The sequence below is a fragment of the Danio aesculapii genome, chromosome 22 (assembly GCF_903798145.1).
Source record: "Danio aesculapii chromosome 22, fDanAes4.1, whole genome shotgun sequence".
Lineage (NCBI taxonomy): Eukaryota > Metazoa > Chordata > Actinopteri > Cypriniformes > Danionidae > Danio > Danio aesculapii.
This window is the reverse complement of record NC_079456.1, coordinates 10943196-10961027: the sequence shown is the minus strand read 5'-3', so window position 1 is coordinate 10961027 and position 17832 is coordinate 10943196. Positions and strand designations below refer to the sequence as shown.

The 17832-nt window shown below is 37.3% G+C and overlaps 1 protein-coding gene across 1 annotated transcript; it reads right to left on the bottom strand.

Moving 5' to 3' along the window:
- Nucleotides 1–2900: 2900 nt before the first annotated feature.
- On the bottom strand, nucleotides 2901–7903 carry LOC130216670 (uncharacterized). Its single transcript, XM_056448553.1, has 6 exons — nucleotides 7846–7903; nucleotides 5423–5752; nucleotides 4908–5189; nucleotides 4676–4780; nucleotides 4458–4573; nucleotides 2901–2948 (listed from the first exon to the last, which is right to left on the bottom strand). The coding sequence occupies exons 1-6, from the start codon at nucleotides 7901–7903 to the stop codon at nucleotides 2901–2903; spliced, it is 939 nt and encodes a 312-aa protein (XP_056304528.1).
- Nucleotides 7904–17832: the final 9929 nt, after the last annotated feature.

Below are 17832 nucleotides of genomic sequence, written 5' to 3'. Positions count from 1 at the left end.
GATTCTTGTACTATTTTTGAAAACAAGACATCATCTGTCAAAAGATGAGCCCCCTAAGCCATATTATAAACACCCATCTAGATGTAAATTAAATGTTTTTTTCAAGTATTTTTCATAATATTGCTGTAGTTCAGATGTAGAGATGGATTGTTGAAGAGCTGCAGTAACCCTTCCCTCCAAAGTTACATACACAAAAACAATATGTCACCGATGTCAATACCTTATGTGATAATATAAATAACTTATAATTATTCAATAGTAATTCGTGTCATGGACAAATGAATAGAACATTTTCCTGCAAAATATATGTACAAAAACGATTTACAAACTATTTATTAAACAATGCACATCTAAAAGAGTAAAAGTTTGTCAGGTTTTTCTGATTGAGATAAATGATATTTGCTACAGCAACATCTGTAAATGTTTGATTAAGTGCCATTAATACTGAAATATGAGATTCTGCCTCTACACACAAGAAGCACTAGAGTTAAAGAGCCCCTGTTTTGCATTATAAAAGGTCATGTTTTGGTTTTGGGGTCTCCAACAACAGGCTGATATGCATGCAAGGTCCAAAAACAATGGCATTGTCCTATAACATGCATTTATTTTTACTTAATTATCCCAGCGACCCCCGATATGATTCGTTCAGCAATTCATTTGTTCCCAAACTCCTCCTTAGCGCGATGCTAATCTGCCCTGATTGGTCCGATGACCCAGTCTATTGTGATTGGTCGACTGCGTTCAGCGTGAGACAGAGAGAAATACCCACCACAGCTTATCAACATTGTTGAAGTAGTAAGAGGGCAGAGTGTATGTGTGAGCCCAATGCAGGAGTGCATTAAAGCAGTGCAGCTTAACATCAGCATATTGCTCTATTCTTAACCATAAGTAAAAACACACATTCAGTATTAATCCACACAGCGGCAAAAGCTAAACTATTTTGAAACCGGACCGCCGCACATGTGTAGGAACAGCTGACAGTGGCCATAGCATCGACAAACTGCAGTGGATTGCGATCCCACGAACGCATTTAAATCCGTAAACAAAGCGGCACACGGCGCATTTTCAATGTGGCATTAGACACAATATATAAATATAAAGAGTTAACCAGATACAGTACAAGCGGTTACAAGTAACAAAACACAATTAAATACATAATTTGCAAGCTAGAGACAACAAGGAAGCAGCCATTTTGATCACACTTAGTTACTTACACTTGTGAAATGGAGAAAGAAACTGATCCATGAACTGTGCACTGTAAAGTTCCTGTCAAGCTCTGACAAAGCCGACAAATCCTTCATTGTAAGCATGTAGATTGCTGAAACACTCGTCAAAAAAATGCAAAACGCAAAAGGCTGGAGCTGTAATGCTGAGGTGTTTTTGCAAAAATAAATTTCAACCACTGACTCTTTACAGCATCATCTTTGGGTAGGAAAAAAATACCTCTAACTTTTCCTCACACTTCAGAGCACAGCGTCTTTGCGACTTGATTCAACCGGGATCTGCAACAGTGTTTGTCTTCCTCCTTTTCTTTCTATAATATTTGTGGGTTTCAATTTTCCCGGGTCTGCGCATGCAACAAATGGGCGGGGCTTGAGTTCCGTATCAACGTCACGCCGACACGGCTAAAGACTTGTTACAGCGGCGATTCATTCAAACCACTCTTGAGTCGACTCCTTTATAGATGAATCAATAGTTTTAAACACGCTGCACTTTCAGATTTAAGCCTTAGCTGGATATTTCACTTCACTTAGAGCTGTAGAGGCGACGCAGTGGCGCAGTAGGTAGTGTTGTCGCCTCACAGTTAAATAGGTCACTGGTTTGAGCCTTGGCTGGGTCAGTTGGTGTTTCTGTGTGGAGTTTGCATGTTTTCCCTGCGTTCGCGTGGGTTTCCTCTGGGTGCACCGATTTCTCCCACAGTCCAAAGACATGCGCTACAGGTGAATTTGGTAGGCTACATTGTCCATAGTGTATGAGTATGAATGAGTGTGTGTTGATGTTTCCCAGAGATGGGTTGCGGATGGGCTGGAAGGGCATCTGCTGCGTAAAACGTGCTGGAGAAGTTGGCGGTTCATTTCGCTGTGGCGACCCCGGATTAATAAAGGGACTTAGCCGAAAAGAAAATGAATGAATGAACTTAGAGCTGTGTTACACACTACATGGAAGGTCATTTTCAAACACCCATAATAGGGGCTCTTTAACTGACAACTACAGATGCCACATCCTTTATCCTGGAAAAATAGCAGTTATGGGAAATGTTATTGAGCAAATATTATTAGTCAGAACAAATAACATTGATTGTACCTATGTTTGTCATAGGAATATTTGAATGTGCAAAAGACAAAGCCAGTGAAATCAAATTCATTATGCATGTTGAGTTCTTGTTTTTTTTTCGTATTAATGTGGTTCTGGGCGACGCAGTGGGTAGTGCTGTCGCCTCACAGCAAGAAGGTCGCTGGTTCGAGCCTCGGCTGGATCAGTTGGCGTTTCTGTGTGGAGTTTGCATGTTCTCCCTGCGTTCGCGTGGGTTTCCTCCGGGTGCTCTGGTTTCCCCCACAGTCCAAAGACATGTGGTACAGGTGAATTGGGTAGGCTAAATTGTCCATAGTAAATGAGTGTGAATGAGTGTGTATGGTTGTTTCCCAGAGATGGGTTGCGGCTGGAAGGGCATCCGCTGCGTAAAAACATGCTGGATAAGTTGGCTGTTCATTCCGCTGTGGCGACCCCGGATTAATAAAGAGACTAAGCCGACAAGAAAAAGAATGAATGTGGTTTTTCCTCAAAATCTGAAAAAAAGTCCAGTGATATGGTCATCTGAATATGTTATTTCCCTTTTTCATGTTTTTAAGCATAGATCCAGACAAAAGTATTGTGCTGAAATAAAATAGTTGGTTGGTGTCTCATAAGGCGACACTGGAGTATATAATTTCCTCAGTCCCATTTGCATTCTGCAAGACAACACAAAATTCCGTTGAGAAAGGAGAAGGGCTAAAAGCATTTCTGGAGAATATCTGTGTGACTATTCAGTGCTTGTATTGAAAATATCAGATATCTCAATAAGTGACAAAAGAACTTGTGTTCTTATTCTTCTGTAAGAATGTTTGTAAAAAATACTAATTATGATGTCATATAAATACATTTTCTGCCATTAAAATTTACCTTGGAACCATTCCTCACTCAAATATATCACACAACATTGGAAGACTTTGTATATGTTATTTTCTATTTCTGTAATAGTGTTTCCGTCATTGGAGTATGAGAGCTTGAGAGTGCTGGTTGTTCACTATAATCATAATGACTTTAAATAGCAGGATTTCACGAGTTCACACTTGCAATAGTTTCAGAATAAAGTGTATTTGGCGTGCTGTCCGGGGAGAGGGCTCTGAGCTCGGGGAAGACACCCAAACTCGAGTTATTCCCCTTATCAGAAAACAGAGAGGAATAGGGATTCGAGCGAAGTATCTAGCCCGGCCCCAGAACGCTCCCCCCGGGATTGTAATGCTTAAGAGGTGAGGTGACGGGGTGCTGGAGGGATGCTAAAGTCGTAAGATGCTGCAGGTAAGACAGCTTTGGTATATATAGGGGTTTGGTCAAGAACTGATTGGATAATAGAATGATTGTCAATGACGTATTTGATACTGAAACTTCTGCGCGTGCTCCTCCCGAAATTTGTTTATAAAACATCACATTGTTTAAAAAATCTCAGTTTGTGTTGTTATTTTAAGTTTACATCAAAAAGAGATTGTTGCTGCTTGTTCAAACTACCTGTTTAAAATGAGCTGAAACAACTCAATTCTTGGAATTTCTTTGGCCATTTTATTTGTTTTATGTTCAGTCCACTTAAATTTGCAAACCATTTGCGTGGGATTGAATTAAGAGAGGGAAATATTGACAATAAAAGTAATCTTAGGTGTTTAAAGTTAATAGAAAGACTTGTTAGAGTTTAGTCTTCGCTTGAGTTTGAGGATTTAGAAGAGTTTCATGTAATGCTTTGAGTTTTGAGATTGCCACCTTGCAGAAATACCCATGCTTTGGGTTTTTGTTGCAGCTTAATTAGCAAGACTGCAGTTTGTCGCTTTATACTCAATGAGCAATAACTGTCCTAAAATAAGTTCTGAGATCAGTCTCAATCAACTGTACTATGTTTAAAATGTCTCTTTTCATTTAGGATAACTTCACATAAAACGAAGAGAGGTCGAAATGTACGATTCATAATAGACATACATGATATTATCCGAACTTTGAGTTAACGTTAAATAAAAGCACAAATGTATTTAAACTTTTATTTGATAAAATCAAGTTGGACCAACTCAATTTCATTTAATTGTGTAAATAGCTTTTTTTTGTTGGTGCTAAACAAATTTATTGGATGGAAATTCTGACCTTAATTAAATTGATTTCATCCGATGAGTTATTTTTTTGAGTGTATATGTGAGAAATGGGTGTTAATAGCTTACCTTTTCAGATTTAATTTTTGAGCAAAATGTTGCTTCAGCATAATCTATGTCAACATCCTCGATGTCCTCAGATTGGGCTGTTGTCAGTCTTTGTGTACTTGGTTTGCCACCATCAACTTAAGAGTTAAGAGAGTCAGTCATAATGCTAATAATGCATAATAGTAATAATGCTTGATGTTGTTGTTGTTGTTGTTACAAAACATGGTAATTTGTCATACCTTTTTTCCCTTTCTGCTTTATATATAGGAAATACATCGCAGCAGCAAGTCCAGCCAGAGCTAAAGCAGAAATTAATGCAGGGAGGAAAATTGCAGGTGGAGTTTCTACAACAGAAAAGAAAGTAGGTCACTTTGGATATTCATCATTTATTCATATTTCATGTTCACAAAATAGTTGATGAAAAAGTGCATGTCAGTAAATAGACACTGATCCCCACTGACATACCTCTACCTGTGTGGCATGTTTGACTGATGTCCAAGTGTGTGGTGTGGTTTGTGAGGGTGTTGTTGACCACACAGCTGTAGGTGTTTTTATCCTGATATTCCACCTCCAGAGGTAGAGAGAGGCTGATGCTGAGATTAGACACACTGATGCTGGACAATACACTGTTTCCTTTGTACCAGGAGAGACTCACAGCACTCACATTAGCCAGTGAACACAACACTGAACAACTGGAGTCTGAGGATGAAGAGTTTGAAAAGTTGCTGCTAATGACAGGAACAGGAAGAGGAGCTAGAAAACATAACATAAGAGATTTTATTATTTATAGCATAAAGTAAATGAGCAAATTTACAGTTGAGTATATTTTATCTGTTCTACTCCTGACAGCAGGTAAAATGATTATATAGTTGATATAGTAGATTATCTCCATTCTTTAAAGGTTACATCTGCAGGATTTCTGTCCTGAATGAACTAGAAAATATTATAAAATAATAATCAGTGTATCAGAGTGACATTGAACTCACCATAAACAGTAATGCTGAATCTTTTGTATGAAGTTCCTCTACTGCTGATGATGTTTAGTTTATAAAGTCCAGAATGTTCATTTCTGATGTTTGTGATGGTCAGAGATCCAGTTTGTCTGTCCATCTTCAGTCTGTCTCCAAATGTCTCATTACTGTCAAATATCTCAATGCTCTGCTTATGTATTTCAGCGATACGAGTCTCTTGAGGTCCAAACATCCACAGTATCTGATCATTTCTCTGTACTTCAGTAACATCAGTGTTTAAAGTGACAGAATCTCCCTCAGTCTCTGATAATGACTTCACTTCATCTGTATCATCACCAAACACAACTGAAGCACAGTGACGAAGGTTTAAAATGTTTAACATATGATAGTGAGTTTACTTATTAAATTTATCACTAGATTCCTTTGAAATAAAAAATAAAAACATAAAAAATGCCACAAAGACATAAATATTAATTTTCTTAGACACACTATTTATGTTACTGTACTATTAGTAATTTTAATTAATATCAAATATGCAATGATTTATTTAAAATTTTTAAATCTGTAATTTTTTTTTTTTTTACTTCAAAGTTTGTTTAACATAAAAATAATCTTACATATTCCGGATTTCTGCTGTAGTTCTGTCATTTAAAATTGGTTTTCAAACTGTTGTTGCATAAAAATGTTGTAAAAGAAAAATGTATGTGTGCGTTTAAAATGTGGTCTCAAATGTGGTACACTGCCACCCTGTGTGTGTGTGTGTGTGGGGGGGGGGGGGGGGGGGGTTGTTGCTTTTGTTTTCTCTCTCTCTCACTCTCTCATTCTACCTTGTCTCACCTTTTGGTTGGGGCATGCGGCAGTAGGAACAAAGGGAGATGGTGCCAAACACTAGTTGGTGAAGGCTGCTCTCATTTGTTTCTCCTGCCCCACACTAGCTTTTGTGCTTGGGATACTATTGTAATATAAAAAAATCTTGTTGTTTGTGAACAATAGTGAAATTTTCACTTTAAAATCCCATTGTTTTTTTTATACTTTATCTTGTTGGTTTTGTTTCAAGTTTTTGGAGCTGTACAGAGGAGGATACCACTTTTTGTTTAAATACATTTATTTTTCTCCTGTTTCTGATAGAGAGGGAGCAAGGTAAGATCTTTGTTTTTTTTCTTTTAATTTTCTTTTGAGAGTTTAGAAAGTGGCTTCCTCATTCAGTTCAGTTAGATCTTTTGTTTGTTGTTTTGGCATTATCCCCTCCTTATTATTTATTAATCTGTTAATAAATGTACTTTATTTTTGACATTGGATTTGGTGTGAGTTGTTGTTTGAGTGCTGGGACAGGAGAAGGATGATGATTGTTGGCTGCCTTGCCCTTTAGTTTTTTATTATTTTGTTATATTTTCTATTATCATAATTGGCCTCTAATTTATTTTATAATTTGGCTAAATTTAAGTTGTTAATTTTTGTTTTTCCCCTTTTAAGTTAAATTGTTGCGTGTTTCCCTGACCCTAGATAGGGGAGGCACGTAACACTGTGGTTGGGGGCCTCAGGGGAGCGCAAAGTTGTAGTGATAGTAGTGGTGCACGAATATATTTGGAGAAAAAAACATTAAAATGTAAGATAATTTATATAATTTTTTATAAATAAAACAATAAAAGTAAAACAAAATTCTATACACACATGAAATAAAAAAAAAATTTTGATCAAAAATATTAATTATATGTATAAATTAATACAAAATGAGAATTTGTATAAATTAATTAAAATTTGCATAAATATGCTTACAATACGCAATAATAGATAAAAACAAAAACGTAAAAATGTAAATAGTAAATAAAATAAATATGTAAAAACATTAATGCTTAATAAATAAAAAGTACCGTAATATAATGAGTAGGGAAATTTGGGGAAAAAAAAATGCTATAACTATTATAAAGTATTTTCCAATTTCTCTTTTTAGACTTATTTTTAATATTGATTTTCCCAAAAAACCCTAATTCAAGTAATTATCCCTCGTAGAACATTATTATCAACATGTGGTCTTTGGATTCTAAAGGATTAAAAATATTTTATTTAATCATAATATTGTACGCTAACATCATAGATTTTTTGTTAAAATTAAAGAAAAATTTCCAGTGTGCTACGATATATATATATATATATATATATATATATATATATATATATATATATATATATATATATATATATATATATATATATATATATATATATACATATATATATATATACACATATATACATATTAGGGGTTGAATGACCTTTTGTGAATGACATTATGATTTATGTTGTGATGATTTTAGGTCATGCTCCATCGTAGATTGTCTTCAGATTAAATTAATTGTGGATTTCACAACAACATTATCAAGCAGAGAAGATCGAAGCTGCGATACTTAAAAAACTGCAAAAAAAAGTGAAACACTTACCGCAAATGAGCAACAGGAGCAGGCATAATGTGGTTTTGCTAATAATAATCTTCAACATTTCGCTGTAAAAATGATTAAACTTCAAATGATGATGTAATTTGAGAACTGCCTGTGGAGGAACAACAAGATGAATATGACCAGGATTATTTTCCTTACCAATCACTGTTAGCAAAATCAAATTCAGATTTTATCGATGACAATTATTAAAACTATTTTCGAGATGCTGAATACATTCTCACAAACTCAGAAAAGCACCACCCTACACCAAAGCACCACCCTACAACAAAGCACCACCCTACAACAAAGCACCACCCTACACCATACCTGTCAAATTTGGGATGTAAAAAAATCTCTAAAAAAGATCTCTCCCCCTTACCAAAATAAAAAAACACTCACAAACACTACCAAAAATGACCCCAAACTCCTTAATCTGTTCATTCAGAAGTATTCACATTCCCAAAGAGTCTATTTTCGCTCCTCTTTAAATCGCATGTACAGAAGCTGATCTGGGTGTCTTTATCAGTTCAGAGCGTGTCGGCACTGTTACATGAATTGACGGATTCAGATGTTACATAGGAGCTTTATGGAAAGGAAGTGAATGCAACCATCTTTATATTAATTTTAATGTGCTATCAAGCCAAAATAAAACTAAAAGCATAATTTCTTTTGAACAGTTCTTGCAATTATTGTCACATTTGAGATCTCTGTGTTGATGCTACTTTCACTTTTCACAGAAAGATTTAAACACAGGAGAAACATGGGAAAATACTTAAATGGGATGATATCGGGAGAGAAAGGTAAAATACAAGAGAATCCCCGTGTTGTGACGTAAAATGCACCCCTGCTAAATTATGCACCTGATTGCCTAATAACAACCACACCTCCTAATTCTAACCCCACCCCCAAACCTAATACCAACCCTCACACCTAAATCCAACCTCAACCTGTACAAGTGAATGAGGGGGTGCATAATCTGGTAGAGGTGTGGCAAAAACACGAGAGTTGACAGGTAGGCCCTTTACTAATATTTGGATCACAAATCAACAGAACAGGGCCAAGATAGAATCACACACTGTAAATTGTGGGCACTTGCGATCTACAGCTGAAATCAAAAGTTTACACACACTCTAAAAAAAGGAACATAACCATTTTTAAAAAAATGTCTGATGGTAAATCATACTAAACGTTTACTATTTAAGGTCCGTTAGGATTACCTAAATGATTTACATTTGCTAAATGCCAGAATTATGAGAGAATTTTTAAATAATTTCTAGACAGTCAAAAGTTTACATACATTTCCTTGGTATTTTTTTAGCTTTGCTTTTAAACTGTATAACTTTGGTCAAATGTTTTGGGTATCCTTCCACAAGCTTCTTACAATAGTTTGAAGGAATTTTGGCCCATTCCTCCAGACAAAATTGGTGTAACTGAGTTTGATTTTTTGGTTGTCTTGCTCGCACAAGCTTTTTCAACTCTGCCCACAAATTTTCTAAAGGATTAATATCAGGGCTTTGTGATGGCCACTCCTAAACATTCACTCTGTTGTCCTTAAAGCACATTTTACCTAATTTGGCTATATGCTTAGGGTCATGGTCTGTTTGAAAGACCCAATTGTGGCCTAGTTTTAATTTCCTGGCTGATGTCTTGAGATGTTGCTTCAGTATTTCTACATAATGTTCTTTCTTCATGTTGCCATCTATGCTGTGACGTGGACCAGTCCCTTCTGCAGCAAAACAGCCCCACAACATGATGCTGCCGCCCCCATACTTCACAGTTGGGATGGTGTTCCTAGGCTTGTAAGCTTTCCCCTTTGTCCTCCAAATGTAACACTGGTCATTATGGCCAAACATTTCAATCTTAGTTCCATCAGACCACAGGACATTTCTCCAAAAATTATTCTTTACCTCCCAGTGTAATTTAGCAAATTGTAATCTGGCTTTTTTGTTGATTCTGGCTTGTTGATTTTCCCATGTTGTCACACAAGGAAGCAGTGTGTTTGAGGTTTTCCTTAAATACTATTCTACAGTTCTGCCTCCGATTAACTCAAATGTTGTCAATTAGCCAATCAGAAACTTCCAAAACCTTGACACCATCATCTGAGCTTTTTCAGAGGCAGAATAATCTTATTGTATGTAAACTTGACTTTTAAGAAAAGTTATAACAATTTCTCAACAAATATCTCTGTCGTTATTCTGCTTTTAAGTATGAGAGAAACACATTTGATAATCCTAACTTACCTAAAAGAGAAAAAGTTTAGTCACATCAACATCTGACTTTTTTAAAATGGTTATGTGCCTTATTATACAGTGTATGTCCCTGTCAGAGCTCCAATTCTTAAATCTAATGATGTTTTTTGGATATTCCTCAGCAATTTAGCCTTTGGTGACAATTTTATAGCATGTAAGTGACTGCTTTTATATTTGGTGCCACCGAATGAAACTGAATTAGTATTTTTGTTTTACAGACTAAAAACACAGCAATTAGTAGTGTATCATGTACATTGGACACAGCTTAGAGTTCTTTATAACTGTTTGTTAGGAAGAAGCGGAAAGTAATTTTGTGGGCAGAAGCGCTTGAGCCTCGCGTGCATTTGCAAACCTCTCACAAATAATCAGTCTGACCACAGTGCTAACACCAGTGCTGTTCTGCTTAGGTTGGTGATGTTACATTTGAACATGCAGGTGTTACTGAGAATACAAGCATTTAAATCTTTATTTATGTTTCTTAGTAGCCATTTCTTAGTTTGAGAATTGTTTAATATCTGACACACCAAAGAGTGCAAAAATAAAAATAATTATTGTTGTTAAGAGGATGTGAAATGCTTGTAGTCAACATAACACAATGTTTAAAAAATTACCCTGTAAGATTTGTAAAACATTGGTACATTTGAACCAACCCAGTGTCTGTCAGTTTAAAAAAACAAACATATTTTGCACTTCAGAATGGTCATTGTAAATTTTAGGCTTCATTTTGACTTCCTGACAAAAGTTTAAGCGGTCATTGGCTGATCTTCACCACCAGCTCTGTGAACTGAAACCACAGCAGTGACTCTTCAAAGATGTTCAGCTACATGTTGGGTGTAGCTGCCCTTTGGCATCAATAAACGAGACACAGAGAGTTTCTGATGTGTACTTTTTACTTTATTTTGCTCAAGACGAGAGCCATTATTCCACTTTCATTACTTTTGTATGTGTAGCACCATAAAACTACACAAAGAAACAACAAAATCGATAGATGCAACTCGTATACAGAAAAAGGCCACAAATAAAGACCCCATTTACAGAGAAACATATAAAAACTAAATGATGAAGTAAATAAAGACAGTTTGAAACAACTAATAGAAAGGCAGAGCTCACGATTGCCATAAACATACAAACGACTTAAATGGACTTAAATAATCAACTTCACATACCTCACTCCGCTTTACTAAAGGGTTTTAGGATCTTGCCATGCACTGCGTAGAAACATGCATCCTCTTCTCACTGCTAGTCTGACTAACTTTTGTTACTCAGGCTACGTAAAACACGTGACATGCTCTGAACAAATTTAAAGTGATATGATCATTTAATGGTCAACTACACTCCCACCAATCATTTTAGGATGAATTGATATAACAAACTAAAATTAATCCGAACATGATTTTGAACCTTAATATGACTACTTTTACTTTCATGAATGTATATCAGGGCTAAAAAGTATTTCAGAAATAATTACTTGGTCTGATGAGAGTGTATCATCCCAGTTATTAACAGTCACTCTTCCTCAAGAATTACCACGAACTTCTGAATCGGCCTTTCAAAGATTGAGAGCTTGGAAGCCTGATCACATTTGCTTATGAGTTTTTGTTCTGCTACTCGTAACTTCCCAGCAAGCTTTGCTTTTTTAAAAAAAAAAAAAAAGATGTCTAATAGATGTCTAAACATAGGCGTTTTTTTCCGATTCAATTTACTTTTATTTGTATAGCGCTTTTACAATGTAGATTGTGTCAAAGCAGCTTCACATAAAAGCTCATAGTAAATTGGAACAGTGTAGTTCAGTTTGTAGTGTTTAAGTTCAGTTCAGTTTAGCTCAGTTCAGTGTGGTTTAATAATCACTACTGAGAGTCCAAACACTGAAGAGAAAATCCAACAATGCGTAGCGCTACCGATCCCAAACCATGGAAGCTAGAAGCGACAGCAGAGAGGGAAAAAAAACCTTCACTAATTGGCGAAAGTGAAGAAAAAACCTTGAGAGAACCAGACTCAGTTGGGCACGATCATTTTAATTTCTCCGCTGGCCAAACGTCTTGTGCAGAGCTGCAGTCTCAGCAGCGGAGGCTGGAAGCTGGCCTCAGCGAAGACTCGTCTGTCCCTGGAGCGTCACAGGAATCAGTCTCATGTTCTCCACTCCTCCATGACCACCACAGTAGCTGCTCAGGATACGGCCTGGTCCAGGATATGGAAACCTTGGGATCATCTCGTCGTTGGTCTTGGATCGAATCAGTGACTCTGCATAGTCTGAGGGCAACGGGAAGAGTATCCCCAGGTGGAAATGGAGAATAAAGAGAATAATTAGCGTAGCTGCTGTTACTAGTGTACATAAACAAGATGCATAACCTGTGTGGAAGCCCCCTAAGTGGTGCACTAAGTGTATGCTTTACTAAACAGATAGGTCTTTAATCTAGTTTTGAATTGGGAAAGTGTGTCTGAGCCTCGGACGTTATCAGGAAGGCTATTCCAGAGTTTAGGTGCCATAAATGAGAAGGCTCGACCTCCTTTACTCGACTTTGCTATTCTAGGTACAACCAGAAGCCCTGAGTTTTGAGATCTTAAAGAGCGGGTTGGATTGTAGCAAGACAGAAGGTTGGTTAGATAAACAGGCGCTAGATTATTTAAAGCTTTATATGTGAGAAGAAATATTTTAAATTCAATGCGAAACTTAACAGGCAGCCAGTGTAAGGAGGATAAAATTGGGGTGATATGATTATGTTTTCTAGACCTGGAAAGAACTCTGTCAGCTGCATTTTGTACTATTTGAAGTTTGTTAATAGAGGATGCTGGGCAGCCAGCAAACAGTGCATTACAGTAGTCCAGCCTAGAAGTCATAAAAGCATGGACTAGCTTTTCTGCATCTGAGATGGATAGCATACTTAGTGATATTTCTCAGATGAAAGCAGTTTTTGTGACATGGGATATATGATTTTCAAAAGTTAAATTGCTGTCTAGTATGACACCCAGATCTTTTATAGTAGAGCTAACGCTAACTTTGTATCCCTCCAATTGTAGATTGAATTCTGTGTACAGGATTTAGGCCCAATAAGTAATAATTCTGTTTTGAGTTTAAGAGAAGATAATTGTTGGTCATCCAGTCTTTAACATCTTTAATACACTCAGTTAGCTTAGACAGTTTAGACATCTCATCAGGTTTAGTTGAAATATATATAATTGAGTATCATCTGCAAAGCAGTGAAAGCTGATCCCATGTCTTCTAATAATGTCTCCCAGGGGTAGCATGTAAATTGTAAACAGCATAGGGCCTAAAACTGATCCTTGAGGCACCCCATACTTTACTGGGCTGACTTGTGAAGGCTGTCCATTAATATTCACAAACTGGTAACGGTCTTGGCTAAAACAAGGCTAAACCTGGGCTGTCTGTAAAAATCTAATAGATGTCTAAGAATAGATCAAAACTAGACTAGTTGTCAAATAGACAGATTAGAGTCGACCTGTCTAGTTTTGGGCTATTCTTAGAGGTCTATTAGATTTTCACTGACATCCCAAGTTTAGCCTTGTTTTAGCCAAGCTGTCTATGTGTCGATGTCTATTAGAGGTCTATTAAACACAAAATTGTTTGCTGGGTTCACTCGTCTCACAAATCCATCACTTTCCTTGACAGTTTCAACCACTCTTCCTAACTGCCATTAACTTCTTGGGAGCACATTCTCTTTGATTATTACAACATCACTTACTCTGCGTGGAGCATGCCACTTTTGGCGTGTTGAAATGTTAGGCAAGTACTCTTTCTCCCAACCACCCCAGTATTGCTTAACCAAGTATTAAACTCTACGCCATCGTTTCATAGCATGTCTTCTTTGATAAATTTTCATGGAGGGGAAGTACAACATCAGACTTTATAAATAGTAAGTGGTTTGTGGTTCCAGTAAATTTGGATCATTAATGCCATCTACTGTATGTGGGTGACTATTAACTATGGCCAGCAGACACACAACGTCATAAGACGTTAATATTAGGTTAGATTTAGGTCATCAGTATCTATAGGCAATGTTATTTTGACATCCAATAACTACGTGAAATTACATTGATATTTGGTTGATTTTAGGTTATGTTAGAAAGGGACCAAACTTCTACGTCGAGCCAACATCTTAAACCAACCTCATATTATTGTCAAATATAGACATCATAGTGGTAACCTCCACACAACGTCAAGCTGTAACATCGCTAGACATTGATATTTGGTTGTTTATAGGTTGCGTTGGAAAGTAACCAAAATGCAACGTGTGACCGACTTTGGACATTGACATCAGCCTGATGTTGGGTTCTGAGTCTGACGTCAATACGATTTTTACTTCCAAATAAAATGCAACATCCAACGACGTTGGCGTTCAATCTCAATCTGATGTCATCAAGCCTACCTGGGCACAGAGCAAGTGTGGCATTGAGTACACTCCACATAGTTCGTATTTGTCATTCCCAGACACCTCCAGTGTAACTTGCAGAGGAAGCATTAAAAGCAAACTCGCATTGTTTCTCTGAGGGAAAGACTTCCAGAGTTTTCATGTAAACTTGATTCAGGCAATCTTTGAATTCGTTCCTGGCCCCAACATAGTTTGTACCCTGATGAAGTTTGCAAACTACTCCTCCAAGGCTTATAAAGCATCTCAAGGCATTGATAAAGGCACCTGTGGACAAATCTTTTCAATATGAACTGTGTGAGATGATAAACAAGTGAATATTAGACCGTAATGCTTGTATTGTGAGCTCTCTTTATGACAAAGGGCCAAAAACAGTCCATTTCACAGAATGTGAAAGGAGCAGATACTTCGACATGCTCTTTGGGAAGTTCGGCCATTCATTGTTCTCTGTCAGTCGTCGGCATTGCACACACTTGTGTATCAGCTTGGGAACTCATTTGCTACCTCCAATGAATCTATTCATTCTAAGCTGCATTTGAGTTTGCGTTTGACCCTGGTGACAAATTTTGGGATGGTAACATAACAAAACTAGCTTGCTGATGTACCTATTCTTTGGTAGAATCACTTCTTCAGTCTTCCATGTACACGAAGAAGAATCCAGGTGGTATAGGCTGTAGAATTTAGAAGAATATTCCTGTTCCTAATCATTCTCATTTCTTTGGAAAACATTTCCTATTGGATGAGCTTGGTCACCAGTTCAGCAGCTCTCTGATGCTCCTCAACAGCTACAACCTTGCCACAACTTTTAGAAGCATTGACAAGAAGGACAGTCGACTGAAACTGCTTATAATGTCAGTACTGTCACTGACTGTGGTAACAAATGTTTGGAATGGTTAAACTTCCAGGTCACCAATAAGCAAATTGGCTGAGGTATGTGGTGTTGGACTAACTTCTTCCCTAAGAAATTTGGAACCTCTTAACCAGGTCAACTCTAGAACAATGATCAACCGAGTTTTCTAAGGTATTAGCATAGTAGCACTGGCTTGGATGCATAATGTCCCTTATTTGTTGCACACAGTTAGCAACGAATACATGAAACCTCCTTGCTTCATTGTTTATATAAGCCAAATCAACCTGTGAATCGGTCCAGAAGGATTTTTGGTCAATGTTTATTTCAAGCTCTGTCTTCAGCCTGACACTCATTTTTGCAGATAAAACAGCCGCCGCAAATTCCAGTCTTGGTACACTTGTGACTTTTGTAGGTGCAACTCTAGCTTTTGCAATTACCAAACTGCAATGCACTTTACCTTTGTCATTTTTAAAGTGGAGGTAAGAGCAAGCTCAATGTCCAGTGCTGCTCACATCAGAGAAATGATCTTATTAATGGTATTAGGGTGATAACATCTTGGTATGACAACTTCCTTAAGCTTTTTGAGACCACCTTTCCAAACTTCCCATTGTGAATATAATTCATCTGGTAGCTGATTGTCCAATCCTATGTTTTTTTCTGACACAGTTCTACCAGGATACACTTTCTCTGAAAAATAAATGGTGCCACAAATTCGATTGGGTCAAACAGGGAATCAATGACAGACAAGATTCCACGGCAGGTCGATGACTGATCTTTATAGTTGATATTGAATTTGAAAATGTCATCCTTTGTTGACTACTGAACACCAAGTACATATACTGACGGTGTTGCTTCAGGGTTTAAATCTGGCAGCTAGCTCTCTGCAACTCTCACATTGTCGCCCACTGAAGCTAAGCAGGGCTGCGCCTGGTCAATTCCTGGATGGGAGACCACATGGGAAAGCTAGGTTGCTGCCGGAGGTAGTATTATTAAGACCAGCAGGGGGCACTCAATCTGCAGTCTGCCCTAGTACATTGATGGGGACTCTATACTACTCAGTGAGCGCTGTCTTTCAAATGAGACATTTAATAGAGGTCCTGACTCTCTGTGGTCATTAAAAATCCCATCATGTCCTTCAAAAAAGAGTAGGGGTTTAACCCTGGCATCCTGGCCGAATTTGCCCACTGGCTTCTGTCTATCATGGCCTTAACCATCCCTATATCATAATTGGCTTCATCACTCTGTCTCCTCTCCACCAATCAGCTGGTGTGTGGTGTGCAGTCTGGCACAATATGCCTGCCATCACGTCATCCAGGTGGATGCTGCACACTAGTGGTAAAGGAGGAGATTTGCCCCAATGTGTAAAGCGCTTTGAATGTCCAGACAAGCACTATATAAATGTAAGGAATTATTATTATTATAGACCAAGAGGCTTTGAGACAATATCCCTTTCAGATGGGTCTATGCAGTAGAGAACATTATCCTCATTTAAGTTAAATTCATAAAACCGTATACCTCCACAGTTACAGAGTGCTTGAGCATCAACGATCAGTTTCTTGGCTTCGTCAATTGAACGAACACTGGCTAGCCCATCGTCTATGTAAAAGTTTCTTTTAACACACTCTGATGTTGTTGAGTGTTTGGCTTCGTACTGCTGTGCCAGGTACTGCAAACTGAAATTGGCACACCCGGAGATGATGTGCCCTAACATCCAAAGACTTTGGAGGCAGCGTTTTATGTATGAAGGAATCTCATAAATCTGATCTCAAGCAGTTTACTTAGACAGCACAAGAGTTTAATTATGTAAAACAAATTACAGAAAGCTTTGGTGATAATTAAGCGGATATTTGCTTACTAAAATACTAACTTCTTGCTAGAAAGTGAAAATCCAAATTGGAAAATGTTGGTCTAAAAGCATACATACAGTACACACGAAATCACACTTAAATAGAGCTTTCAGATGCCATATACTGTATTTATTAATTAACTCAGCTGTCAGAAACACACGGGATTGTATAGGATATATCTATGCTGTCTTCCAAATTCAATCTGGAGAAGGAAACTTCTGACTCGAGACAGGAAGTGAAGCAGAATTTGGACACTTGCCTTAATGCACTCCTGCTTTAGAATGCTGCCCTGAAGGAATGTATTTATCACAGTGCTCAATTCCAACATTCTTGAAAATATCTTCTTTTGTGTTCAACATAATAAAGAAACACTTGGTGTTTTGAAACCATTTGAGAGAAAGTAAATTAGAGGTGAATTCTCATTTCTGTGCCTCTTTAGAGACTGTCCTACTTTGAAGTCAAACACTTTTCTGATGCTATGTTGACCCCTGGTGGCGATATGCAGAGTCGATCCATTTGTTTGTTCATTTGTTTGTCTTTAACTTTAATTTGACTTTTTGAACTACAGCCTTTAATTTAATTATACACCCCAAAATCTATGTGTTTTGATTCTTGTAGGAGCTTTGACAAACATGACATTGACATCATCTGTTAAAAAG

Excerpts from the sequence above, each read along its gene's own strand:
- LOC130216670 (XM_056448553.1), bottom strand. The coding sequence starts at position 7,903 with ATGTTGAAGATTATTATTAGCAAAACCACATTATGCCTGCTCCTGTTG. Across the intron at positions 5,190-5,422 it reads ATTCAGCATTACTGTTTATG|CTCCTCTTCCTGTTCCTGTC; the intron begins GTGAGTTCAATG and ends TATGTTTTCTAG. Across the intron at positions 4,574-4,675 it reads AAAGCAGAAAGGGAAAAAAG|TTGATGGTGGCAAACCAAGT; the intron begins GTATGACAAATT and ends TTAACTCTTAAG.